At 59.6% G+C, this 12,286-nt stretch overlaps 2 protein-coding genes across 2 annotated transcripts in view; one reads left to right on the top strand and one right to left on the bottom strand.

Annotated features, from left to right (window-relative positions):
• Positions 1-2,830: 2,830 nt before the first annotated feature.
• Positions 2,831-4,501, bottom strand: BESB_048950 (putative pre-mRNA splicing factor; the record flags this gene model as incomplete). Its single annotated transcript, XM_029363346.1, has 1 exon — positions 2,831-4,501. The coding sequence occupies one exon, from the start codon at positions 4,499-4,501 to the stop codon at positions 2,831-2,833; it is 1,671 nt and encodes a 556-aa protein (XP_029220712.1).
• A 1,997-nt stretch (positions 4,502-6,498) lies between these two features.
• The window catches only part of BESB_048940 (uncharacterized protein), a gene marked incomplete at both ends in the record, with an annotated part of 35,140 nt that continues 29,352 nt past the window's right edge, over positions 6,499-12,286 (top strand). Inside the window, 3 exons of the mRNA XM_029363345.1 lie at positions 6,499-7,030; positions 7,455-7,898; positions 8,192-11,657. Coding sequence (XP_029220711.1) covers positions 6,499-7,030; positions 7,455-7,898; positions 8,192-11,657 — 4,442 coding nt within the window. The remainder of the gene's footprint in view (positions 7,031-7,454; positions 7,899-8,191; positions 11,658-12,286) is intronic.

The following is a 12,286-nucleotide window of genomic DNA, read 5'->3' as shown; positions in this document are numbered from 1 at the left end:
AAGGATGGAGCTCTGCGACGGGAGAGGTGCGTATAGACGGCCGACAGCTCGCGAGCAGGCGCGAACTAGAGATTTGAGGCTGGCGGTCTGTTGGAGTTCAAGTGCCTGTTTGCCGCAGTGTGGAAAGTCAAGACGAAGTAGGGGGTAGCCAACAACTCAGCATCACAGGTTTAGCTTCGGTACGTACCGCATCTGGGGAAACGGTGAAACCCCTGCAGGCAGGCGATTGTCCAAGTGATAAGGAAGCACCCTCACTGGGCAAAAGGGCGTCTACAAATCCACATACTGGCATCTACTTGTCTACATATAAGTGCGTTTGCAGCAGTTTATCTACTTCTATATCTCTCTCCATGCTGCTTGATTGGCGCGCGCCTCCATTTCAAATCTGTTTAGACCAGATTCTCTCCCCAACGTCGCAATGTTCTCCTTTTCTTGCTGTCAATTTCTCTTTGCCCTGCCGCTTTTCAGGTCGTTCCCATGCACTCGAACGCCTCTTTGCTTCGGTGCGTATTTAGGCCGAGCGAAACGTCTGCGCGCTTGTATAGCTGACGTCCTGTCGCCTCACGCAGTTTCGCTCTCTCCTCTTCATTAGTACCCCGAGAGAGACAGAGAGACCGGCCACTGCCTACATGCGTATCACTTTGGAGTCGTGGACCTGAAGCAGACACATGCGTCTGCAGGCCTGAGCAGCAGCGGCGGACAACGCACTTCCGCGCAGGCTGGAGGATCAAACGCACGTCTCCAAACTCAGCGGCTCAGCTGGCGCGTGCGCAGCATCTGTCGGAGTTAAGGGGCGAACAGAAAACGAGACGCAGCGATTCCGCTGGGCTCTGCCGCAAGGCAGCTGTGATTCACTTCCGCTTGTAGAAGGGCATTTCGGACGTGCAGAAGCAGCGACAGCTGAGACAGCGTGAGGAGCTTGAGTCCAGGTCGGGCTGAGTGCCCTCGAAGAAACGAACCAGAAAGGCCATTTCCCCCCGCATCTATGCATAGTGAGTCTACAAGCACCTGAACACGCCTCTGTCGTCCGCTGAACGTACACTGGCCTGGAGGCATTTATGGAAACTCTTGCAGTTCATACCAGTCATGTTTTTGGTGTTGCCCCGATGAAGCGGCGCAGGACTCGACAGGCGTCACTCTGTCCCTCTTGCCTTAGGAAAGCGAAGAACCGCGATGCGTTTTTTTGAGTTCGTTGACCCCGCAGTCGCAGCGGGTCTAGGAAGTGTATATAATACACGCATAATTATCTTTAAATGTATATTGCCTGTCTGCCGACTCGCGAAAAGATCTTTGATGTCGAAAACCTCGTTTCGAAAGCCTGTCTGGCGCTCCGGAGAAACCGCCCTTCCCTCTCACACAACACAGACGCAGACACACCCCCCCGGAAGGCACAGGCGGGCTGCGCCAGAATCGCAGAGAAAACAGAGCGGCAGCCTTCACTTCACAGTGCTTCGTAACGCACCGTGCGCCGACTCCCGCTGCAGTTCGCCGCCGCTTGCGGGAACGACCTTTTCTCTCGGTTTCCGTCTCTAACACGCCGTCAATCTTTATCAGCCGGATTTCTCCTGGTACTCGACTTCGGCGCTCCCTCCCTCTCCCCGTTGCAGCGGAATTCAGGTGTATTCCGCGCGCATGAAGCAGCCTAGTGCTGAGGAGTTTCTCAGATCTACCACGAATCCCACACGGGTCGTTCGTTTGAGCAAAGAGCGTCATGTGGTGAGGCGGGACTATCCCGCGCGCAAGAGGAAGTCGCCTGGAGGCGAGTTTGAGTAGACGAAAAAGCTGACTCGCAGCCCACAAAGCCTACACTTCTGTTTCCACTAGCCGAGATGGCTCCTGTCGCCGCATCGTGTTCAAACCGCGTCCACGAGAGTCACTTTCGACGCTGCACGCCGCGCAGAACAGATCTGAATGGATGCATCCTGCCGACTCGAGGCGTTCTAGTAGCTTTGGCTTTCGAAAAACGTTGACAGTTGTTGAGTCTGCTTGATGCGCCGAGAAAGTGCAGCCAGACATGGCGCAAACAGACGGAGATACAGAAGAAAGGAGGCGAAACAAAACAACCGCGGGGGGAGGGGAGGGGACTGAGGGCGAGTATTTGAAAAGGAAAACAAAACTGACGCGAACCGCTGTCGAAAACAGAGAGAAGAGACGCACAGCGCAAAGTGCAAAGAAATACTCCAAGAAATAAGAATATCAGACGAAGAAACGAGAAATATGCAGTCGAAAAAACATTCTCTCGAGTGTTTGCGCCGACATGGCGGGCTCCAGTGAATTCGAGATCGCCGCTCCTCTGTGTCTTTTTTCTTCCGCACACCGTTCCTCTCGTCCACAGACCGCCCTCGCATCCATTCTCAACTCTGTGTTGATGAGAGAAGACAAGATAGGTTATAGGTCGGGATAGCACAGAGAGACACGCGCGCAGCCGCCGAGACGAAACTCGCTCTCGAAGTCCCCTCTAGAAGGACAGAGAGAAAAGACAGAGCAAACTAGACTAGACGAGGCAGCACGAGATCGGAAACTTCCTCTCTCTTAGCAAATAACTACAGAGACAGACATATATATATATGCATACATGTATATATATATGCACGTATATATATATATATATATATATATACGTACATATGCATACATATATGTACGCATATACGCATATATATGTACATATATGCATATATATATGTACACATATATGTGTATATGCGCGTGGATTCTTCGGCGCGGGAAGGCCGAGCGGGCTCCGAGATGAGTAGATAGAGACGACGATGGATTGCGAGAGCACCGTTTGCTGTTTCTCGAGGCGTGTGGCGGTATTTTGGCCTTTTCTTTATTTTTTGAGTGGTTTGAGTCCGAGTTGCGCCCGCAGAGTGTCCCACTCTTGGACGGAAAGGGAGTCATCTTTGCCCTTCTTTCTGTCATCGGTCTTCGATCCGTAGCTGAAGGCAGGCCCCTTGGCTCTGTCTCTCTCTCTCTCGGTGTCTCCCTCTCTTTTCGGCTTCTTCTCGTCGCGCTCGCTCCGCGCACCGCCCGCCGCCTCGTGGCCTCGCTGCCGCCGTCTTCGCCCTTCGTCGTCGTAGTCGCGCGGCTCGTCTTTCCTATCGAGTTTGCCCTGCCTCGCCCGCTGGTCCTCGTCCTCCTCTTCGCGGCCTCTGCCTCCGCCGCCTCTGTGTCGCCTCCGGTCTGCGTCGAACTCGTCATACTGCCGCCGCGACCGCGCGTAGTTGTCCCCGTGTCGATCTGCCTCTTCTTGGTCTTTTCTGTCTCTGCGGCGTCGGTCTCCGTCTTCATCTCGCCGTCTCCGCCGCCGTTCTTCTTCTTCGTCCTCGCGGCGCCACCGCTCTCTGCGGCGGTGGCGGTCGTCTTCTTCCTCCTCGTCGCGCCGTCGCCTCCGTCGCTCCACCTCTTCTTCTTCCTCGCGTCTCCGCCGTCGCCTGCGCTCATCGTCGTCGCCTCTGCGCTCGTCTTTCTCTCTCTTGATCACCGGGGTCGGACTGCGGCTGCCTCCGCGGCCGCGGCCGCGCGCCCGGTCCTCGGCGTACCGGCTCGTGGGGCGGTCTCCCGCCGCATGCGTGTTGCCGAGCCTCTCGCGTTCTTCGTCTTCTCGTTCCTCGCGCTTCTTTGCCCTCTCTCTGTCTCTCTCATCGCGCGAGCGCTCGTTCTTCTCCTTCTTCTCCCGCCACCAGCCGTCCGCTTCCTCCTTCTTCTCCGGCTCGGCGCGGTCGCCGCCGTTCTCGATTTCGAGCTCGCGGACCTGCTGCATGAGCAGCTGCTCCTGCTCCTGCTGCTGGTGGCGCATGCGTTGCTGCAGCACGTGTCGCTGGAGCTTCTTTTGCTCTTCGCGCAGCTTCTCCTTCTGCAGCAGCCAGAGCTGCTGGTCGCGCTCCGAGAGCGTCTTCCCCGAGGGCGCGACGCCGGCTGAGGCGTAGACCTCCACGTCGTGCTCTAGCGCAGTCAGGCGCGTCGGCGGGAGCTCGCCTTCGTTCTCAAGGACTTCGCGCTTCGGCAGCGCGGGAAGATCCACGTCGAGAAAGTTAGTGTTGCGCAGACAGCTGTCAACGAACTCGTCCATGCACATCAGTGTGTAGCGGCCGTCGGGCTGCCGCATGCGCAGCTTGCGGTAGTCCGCGAGCAGCGGCTCGAGGTGCGTGTAGACCTCGTGCGCCCGCCCCACGAGGCGGAAGTAGAAGGCGCCGACTGCGCGCAAGTACTTGAACTGCTCCTGCTTGATGAACTCGAGCACCACCTCCTCTTCCGGTTGAATCTGCAGCAACTTCAGCACCAAACAGAGAAACGGTGCAGGCTGCCGCTTGCCGCCATACGTCCCCCCCACGTAAGTCAGCGCCACGCAGGGGTCCAGGACCGTCTCCGCCGTGAGCGCGAAGCACTGCTCCTTCCAGTACGCACTCTCGTAGATCTTCCGCCGCACGATGCGAGACATCAGCGTCTGCGGATTGCAGCCGTGAACCTGCCGCGCCAGCGGGTCCGTGCGATTCGCCATCTTGGAAACGCGCGCCTTTAAGAGAAAAATATCGGAGGGACGGAGAAGAAGACTCGGCGCGACCCGGACAGACTGCGGAAGAAGCGAAACAGGAAAGCGAAGCAAAACGGTGCTGCCAGAGACAACCAGGGAGGGCAAACCTCAGAGAGAGGAAGAAAGAGGCAGAGAGCAAGGGAGAGAGAGTGCGGAAACCAAAGGACAGGGGACCAGACAGAAGGAGAAGAGATGCGAGTCAGCGCGAGTCGCGGATACAGCGTAGACGGCAGGGGACCGGCTGCGAGTCAGCAAAGGCGATGGAAGGCGCCGCTAAATCCATAGAATCCAGAAGAGGCGACCAGCCGAGACGGAACCAGCGACAGTCAGAGAAGAGGAGGAAGAGGCGGTCACAGACGACCACGAAGCCGCTGCCTGCGAAAGGTTCACCGCGCAGCAAAGGAGACAAAGGGTTCTGCGCAGAAGAACGAAGAGAGACGCAAGTCGGCATGAAACCTGACGCGAATTCGCAGGCAAGGAAGGGGGGTAACCGCCCGAAGAAGTCAAAGAAGGAAAAGAAAAGATCCGCGTCAGAAAGCGCAGCCCGAGAGGACGAAGAAGAGCCGAAATCGGCACTCGCGAGGGACGAACGCCCTCTGGTTGTCACTCTGCCGCCTCTTCCATCCCAACTGTGAAAGGAAAAACTGCGAAAAACGCCATGAAAAGAGAAAATAAAATTGCATGAGAAGACCTTCTGCTGTGTCCCCTCACTGCGACAACAGGCGCCGAGGGGTGAAAACCGGAGACCCGCGCCTCGCGCACTAGAGAACGAAAAAGGCGAAAAGTCCGCAGAGTCGATTCTCTTCTCGCGAAGAGTCTCCTCCAAGAAAGAAGAAAACACCTGCTTGCTCTGGCGGGCGCTAGTCTCAGAAGCAAGCAAGGAAGAGCAGGACACGGCATGCAGTCGGGCTGCCTTTTCTTCCTCGCTTGAGCGGCGACCTGTTAGCGGACGCATCCGCGGAAAGACAAGCATTTTCTCAGCAGCCAAACGAGCTGAAAACGGGAAAAAGCCGCTTTCCCACCACACACACCGCCTTCTTTGTTTCATTTGTCCCTCGGAGGCGAGCGAGCCTGCTTTCTCGCATCAAAGCCCCCTGAAAAAACGCATGTATCTGTTCTTGGCAAGCCTCAACAGGTTCTTACACGTCTTGAGGCGGGCGAACGCGCGCCGCGCGTGGGTCTTCCTCTGATGTATGTACACCCGATTTCCCGCTCGCGGAGACGCAGAAAACCCGGATTTTCGCAGAGACACGTCTCGGGTCCCTGCTCTTGTCAATGCGCGACAAAAAACGCTTCATTTGTCTTTTTCTCTGGTCAATACACCCAGCGCTGTGCGCCTTTGCTTCGCCCCCGCGGAAGGCGGCTCAAAGACAAGAAACAAAACACGCGTTCCTCGCGACCCCAGGAAGGAGTGAGAGAGAGAGGAGAGAAAGGACTCTTGAAAGGAAGCTGAAGGCGCGTGAAAGCACCTACTGAGAGGGAACGCAACTAAAGGCGGGCTCAAGATGCGCAGCGACAAAGCCTGTGATGAAGAGAGAAAGCGCCTCAGGAGGAGATCCAAGAGGCGACCTGAACGCACACAGCGAACGCGGAATATACACTGTGCGCAGCAGTGGAAGAAAGGCGAAGTTGGAAGAGAACGCGACATTCCCAGGAGGCTGCAACAAGCTCGAGAAGAGACGCGTGTGACGCAAAACACCCAAGAGAGAAGAGAGAGAAGAGAGGCGCGATTGAGATGACGGCAGGAACGTGAAGAGGGGGCAAGCCACGTGGAGGCGCAGAGAGCAAGGCAGCGATTCCGGGACGCTCCTCTTTTGGAAGGGCCAGAGGCGCGCACCGTTTTCAACTTCTTCCTCGACTCCTCTCGACGATAGCTGCGCGGATGGGACCCTTCTGCTTGCATTTGTGTCTCTCCTGACGCTCGCGCTGACCTTCTCTGTTGAGAGAAAGTGTCTTCCAGCCTCATGGCGGTGGAAGCGCTGGGCGTGGCGCTGCCCTCGCGCGTCGAGGAGGCGCGGCGCCTGTTCGTCTCCCTGGTCCTTCCCCAGCACCCCGGTTCCTTCCGTCCTTCGCTTTCTTCTGGTCCTCTGGTTCGGGCTCCTCTCGCTCGCGACATCGCCTCGCTTTCCTCCGCGTCTTCCGCGCTTGATCCGCAAGGGATGCTCGAGCGCCTCCAGCGCACGCTCTCGGCGTGCCTCAGGGCGGTAGAGGAAGATGCTGCAGACCTCTCCGAAGCGACTCGATTCGCGGTCTTCCAGGTGCTCTTCGGCGGCGCGGAGGAGAGCGCAGCAGAGGCAACTGAGGAGGATATAGACGCGGTAAAACGCAAGGAGGGCAGGGCGCCTCTGTGGCGACACAAACCTTCAAGCGACAGCCTGGAAAACGGCGGGCTACTCGGCGTTGTCAGTGCGACGGCGCTCCAACAGGAACCCCCCCTGTTTCCAACGCTGAAAAGAAAGGCCCTCGAGCTCTGTCAGCGCGTCGTCGCTACCTTCGGTGGGGTGTACATACACCTCAGCGCCGTCGCCCGCATCCAAGTCAGGACTGCGAAAATGAAATCCGACGTCGCTGCAAGTGATTATAAATATTTATATATATATATATATATATACATTACAGATATATATTTCGTTTATGTGTCTGTGATTGCCTTGATTTTGTGAGTGCAAGTGTGGCGGTCTCTGTGAGCGTTCTTAAATCTGCGTGTGTGCCTTCGTCACACGGGACGCGTCTCTGTGTGTATACCTCTGAGCGTGCACGAGCCCCTTTGTTCGTGTACACTAGTTCTTTTCAAATGATTTAGTAAACAGACTATGTGAAAAACATATCATAGGTGGACGCTGGATGACCAGTCCCTTCGTGTGCGAGACTGTTTTTCTCTCGTCTTCGCAGCGTTCCTGCCTGCATCTCTTCCGCGTAGATCCGTCCCAGCACGCGAAGCGAGAGGCCCTCGTGCTTCTGAAGGACGCGCTGTTTGCTGCGGTCGTCGCTCGCGCTTCAGCGCCCTCTCCGGTTCCTCCCTCCGCCTCCTCGGCTTCTTATCCGGTTTCGTTTTCTACGACTCCCAACCCCGACGGCGGCGGCCTGCTCCTGCCTGCGCAGCCTCGAAAGGGTAGCAGCCTCAGCAGCGAATCCGCGCGGCATCCGGCGGCCCGCGAGGCGCTGCGAGAACAAGACGATGACGACGAGGAGGCCGACAACACCGACGAAAGCGGAGATCTGCCTCGGGGAAGAGAGCGCGCTGCAAGGGAGATCGAAGCGCAGATTGACTTGTCAGTGCTGCTGGAGCACGTCGCGGCCGATCTTCTAGAAAGAAGGAAGATTCTCGGCGCATCCACGAGAGGCGCTGCTCTTCTTCTCCTTGGTGAGACGTCTAAAACTGGCATGGGCTCTTCGCTTCGATTTCCAGCTGCGCATCTGATTTTCTTGTGTTGCGATTCTGCGCTGCATGACGCCGTCGCTCCGTCTTTTGCCTGTTGCTTGGCCTTCGCTGGCGCTGCCGACATCAGAAGCGGAACTTCATAGCGTGAATCTCGACACGATTTCGCCATTTCGAGTTTCTTTAGCCTCGTTTCTGCTCTTCGCGGTCTGCTCTGCCTCGGTCGCTTCATTCTCCTCGTTGCACATGTTTCCCGCGTTTTTCCTCTGTGCGCGTAGGCGTCCTGTCCTACCTGTTTCCATCCTTTTTCAGCCGCCATCCGACGCGGAGGACGGAGATCCTTCGTCTGCTTGTCCACGCGCTGCAGCAGCGGGAGGGGGCAGCCGCCGAGGGCGCTCCGGCGGCACAGAAACTTGAGGAATCGCCTCTACAGGCGTCCCTCGAGGCGCTGCGTTTCTTCCTCAAGAGACATGCCACCGCCTTCTTCTCGCTTGCGCGCCCGCTTCGGCTCTCCCTCTACGCTGCCCTTGTGGTGCTGGTCACTCCAGCGTCGCGCCTCGCGGGCGATCCGCTCCACGACGCGAGAGAGGCGGACCGCGGCTCTGCAGGGAAGAGGCAAAGGGTGCAGGCGCCAGCCCCGTCTGCGACAGGCGAGAGTGAGTTCCTGGGAGGGCACGGAGAGACGCGACGGACCCAAAACCCGCCTTGCCCTCTGCCTCGCGTGTTGGCCTCTCAGCCGCGCGGGGCCGAAGCCGTGAGTATGCGGCTGCAGCTCGCGGCGCTGCGGCTGCTTCAGGCGCACGCGGCGCTGTTCGCTGAAAGCCTGGCGACCGACGTCTCCTTGGGCGAGGCCTCGCGAGAGCGTCTTTTCGCCGAGGAGGTCGGGGAGAAGCTGCGGAAGAAAACAAACTCCGCGCGCGAAGGCGACCCGCTGGCGCTTGATGTACGCCCGCCTGAGCCTCTCCCACGCCTCACGCTTGCAGACTCAGATGTGCCTCTCTCCTTCGGCGCGGCAGATGAGGACGACGACGCGTTCGGCGAACAGGCCCCAGGGAGGAGCTTCAGCGTCGTGGAGAGTCTGCTGTCCGTTGCAACAGAGAGCGGAAATCCTCGCCTGCGCGCAGTCGGCGCCGCAGCCCTGGAGGCGGTTGTGAAGGTCCTCCTTCTCTTCGCCTTCCGCCCCTACGCGTTCGCCACGCTCTTCGCGCGCCAGACTGGGCTCGGTCTCGCGGCCGCGTCTCCGCCGCGCAAGAGGCAGGCGAAACTCGAGCGAGTAGAGCGCGCGACGCGCGAAGAGCATGGGGTGGAGGAGGAGGGAGAGGAATCGGACCCGTTTTTAGCCTTCGCCGGCCTCTCAGAGGGCGACCGCGACGCGTGCCGACGACGCATGCAGAGGCTCCTTCACAGCGTGTTCAGAAGGCTCGTGTTCGAGTCTCGCGCGTTCCTTCTCAGCTTCAACAGATTCGCCAGCCTCGCCCTCGACCAAGAGGAAACGGCAGACACGCTCAAACGCTGCAGCGTTTTCGGGCGCCTCCTCGTTCTCCTCTTGCAGCCCTCTCTGTCGTCATCTTTCCATCTCGCCGCTTCTTCACGTTCGTCTGAACTCCGCTCTCCGCCTCGCTTCCCTGGGACCCCAAGCAGCCTCTCTGCGTCTCCCTCGGGGCTGCCTCCGTCTCACTCTGTTTTTTCTGATCTTTCTGCTTGTTCTTCTTCTTCGTCATCGCTTGTGTTCCGGCCTTGGTACCTGTGCGGCGTGAGCGACGCGTCCGCAGTTTCTGTCGGGTTCGAGGGCGCCCGATGTCTTCTGCACGTCTCACGTGCGCTTCTCGGAGCAGTCGACCTGCCTCCCTCAGCCGCCCCGGGCGAGGGCGTGCCCTCCGCGCCGGCGCGGCCGCGGCCGCCTGCGAGGAGACCGAGGCTCTCTCTGGTGCTTTCGGGGCTGCTGGCCAAGCACGCGCCTCCGCTGGTGCTCGCGGCGGCCCGGCTTATATGCGGATTCCTTCTTCCGCTCCTCGAGGCGCGACGGAACGGTCCCCCTGAGGGGCAGCCCGCGAGTGGAGGCGACGGCGCTAGTCAGGCGAGAGGCGTCAAGCGACCGCGGGAGAGCCGCGGAGGCGGAGACGCAGGAGGGGTGAGGGACTCGGCGAGGCGCAGAGAGCGGCAAGTGCTGAGGGCAGTGCAGCGCCAGTGGAGCTTGCTGGGCGACGCGGCACGGCGTCTCGTGCGCCTCTTCCTCGACACTGACGCGCTGTACGTCTACTCGTTTCAGAAGAAAGTGAACATCGCCAGCGCCTTTGGAATGGCATGTGGAGCGCTTGCGGCGGGCCGCAGCCTGGAGGCGGCGCGGCTCGAAGCCGAGCGTAGCCGCGGCTTCCAAAGCCTCGCGGGCGAAGAGCGCCCAGCGGCGCGGAGAGCCGAGGCGGCAGCAGTGGCGAAGATGCAGGAGGCCAGCGACACGCGAGAGCGGCGCCCGGAGTCTGAAGACGATGAGGAGGACGAAGACGACGAGGCCGGCTGGGATGAGCCCGGCGAGGGCGGCGAGGGGGACGCGGGCCTCTCTGCTGGCGAGTTGCTCGACGTGGCTGTCGAGGAGACTGTCCTTCTGGCTGTTCAGATGGGCGACGGCGCCGGAGGCGCAGAGGGGGCAGACCTGGCGCCGGGCGCCGCCTCGTACTCCCGCGCCTTGCCTGTTGCTGCGAAGGCGCCTGGAGGAGGGGCGGAAGTGCCTGAGGCAGGCGCGCGCGCGAGCGCCGAGGACCTCGAGGCGCTAGACGCGCTGGAGCCTGCCGAGAGAGACACACTGGCCATGGGAGAGCTGTGGAGGCTTGCGCTGACTGCTCTGCAGGCCGCGGAAGACCGGGTAGTCCCCTCCGCCGCGCCGCGGCTGGCGCCCGTCGACAGACAGCGCGAGGGAGGGATCGCAGACGACGAGGAGGGAGAGGCAAGTCCCGAGGGGGGGCGTTCGTTGTGGCTGCCGCGCGCGACGAGCGCGGAGAGCCGATTCGAGAGAGAAGCAGAAGATGCGCCACGCGCCATAGACGCGGAGCAGCGAATCTTCGAGGCTGCGCAGGCCGTCGGGGCTCAGCGGCTGACTCGATCTCCGAACGAGGACGAGGCCGTCGTTTTTTTCGCGGCGTTCTCTCCGCTTTTCTGCTTTGCCGACGCCTTCTCGCTATCGAGGCAGGTTGCGGACGCGCTCCTGCGTTCTTCTCTAGGTTTGTTTCGCCTCGCACTCGGCGCGACGAGCTCGTTGAATCACGCGCGCGAGAGGCTGCTTCAGCGCCTGAGCCGCGCAGTCGCCTTTTCCGCGTCTGACCTAGCCGTCAGAGAAGAGGGGGGAAACGAGGATGCCGATCGGTCGCTCCTTCCCTGGCGTTCTTCTTTCCATTCTTCATCCGCCTCTTCTTCTCTTCAGGTCGACTCCCCGACGGGCGTCCGCAGCTCGTCGCGCGTCTCTGCACTCGAAGAAGGCGCTCCTGGGGAGTCGCGCGGCGCCGCCTCGGGCGCGAAGGCCGACGGCGAGCGAGAAGGCGGCGACAGGGACGGGGGAAAGGCGGCGGCGGGAGGAAGCGAAGAGAACGCGACGCGCCTAGCGAGCCTAGAAGGCGTCGCAGAGACGGTTTTTGAAGCAGCTGTCGCGGAGCAGCAAAGCGCCGCTATTGAAGAGACTCACAGGCGGCTCGCGACCCTCCTAGAGACGACGTTCGCCCACGAGGGAGCTCTGCTTCCTTTGCTACTGACCTGGTGGGTCCCCCCGAGTGTTTCTGAGAGTGCAAAGAAGTCTAGCTGTGGATAGAGACACCCTTGTTTGGGCAACCCTAAACCCTAAAAAATTGAACAGTCAGCGTTTTCACCCTCCGGTTCGTTTTTGTGGGCCTGTGCGCCTAGTAGCGTTTCTCGGCGCATCGAAGGTGTTAGCAAAAGCCCTTTGTCTCGGTTTTCTCTGTTTGCATGCACTTCTTAATCGTCCGGGCTGTGTAGGTGTGCGTTGAGTCTCTCGCGCAAGCATCGTTTCGAGGAAATACAAACATCCATGCCTTAATCCCGTGAGTGAAAGTGCGCTTTCGCGCGTCCATCTGTACGTCGTGAGTCAAAACTCCGTTTCGGCGTCCCACACTCGACCCACGTAAGCAGGTGATCACACGTCGTTGGTGTGCAGCTAAACACATGTTTGCAGGGGTCTCGCGCTCTCTGCCTGTTTCATCTGCTCATCCGACTCTACTCGACCGCTGCTCACATCTAGCGCCTTGTGCTTCGACTTGACCCTGTCAGCGCCTGTCTCTCTCAGTTTCCCACGCGCCTCTTCGCATACTTCTCCCTGCCTCCATTTATTGATGTTCCCCCTTTCACCGTGTTCTTCTGCTATCTCGCTT

Source organism: Besnoitia besnoiti, chromosome III (genome assembly GCF_002563875.1).
Source record: "Besnoitia besnoiti strain Bb-Ger1 chromosome III, whole genome shotgun sequence".
NCBI lineage: Eukaryota > Apicomplexa > Conoidasida > Eucoccidiorida > Sarcocystidae > Besnoitia > Besnoitia besnoiti.
This window is presented reverse-complemented; position numbering and strand designations above follow the sequence as displayed.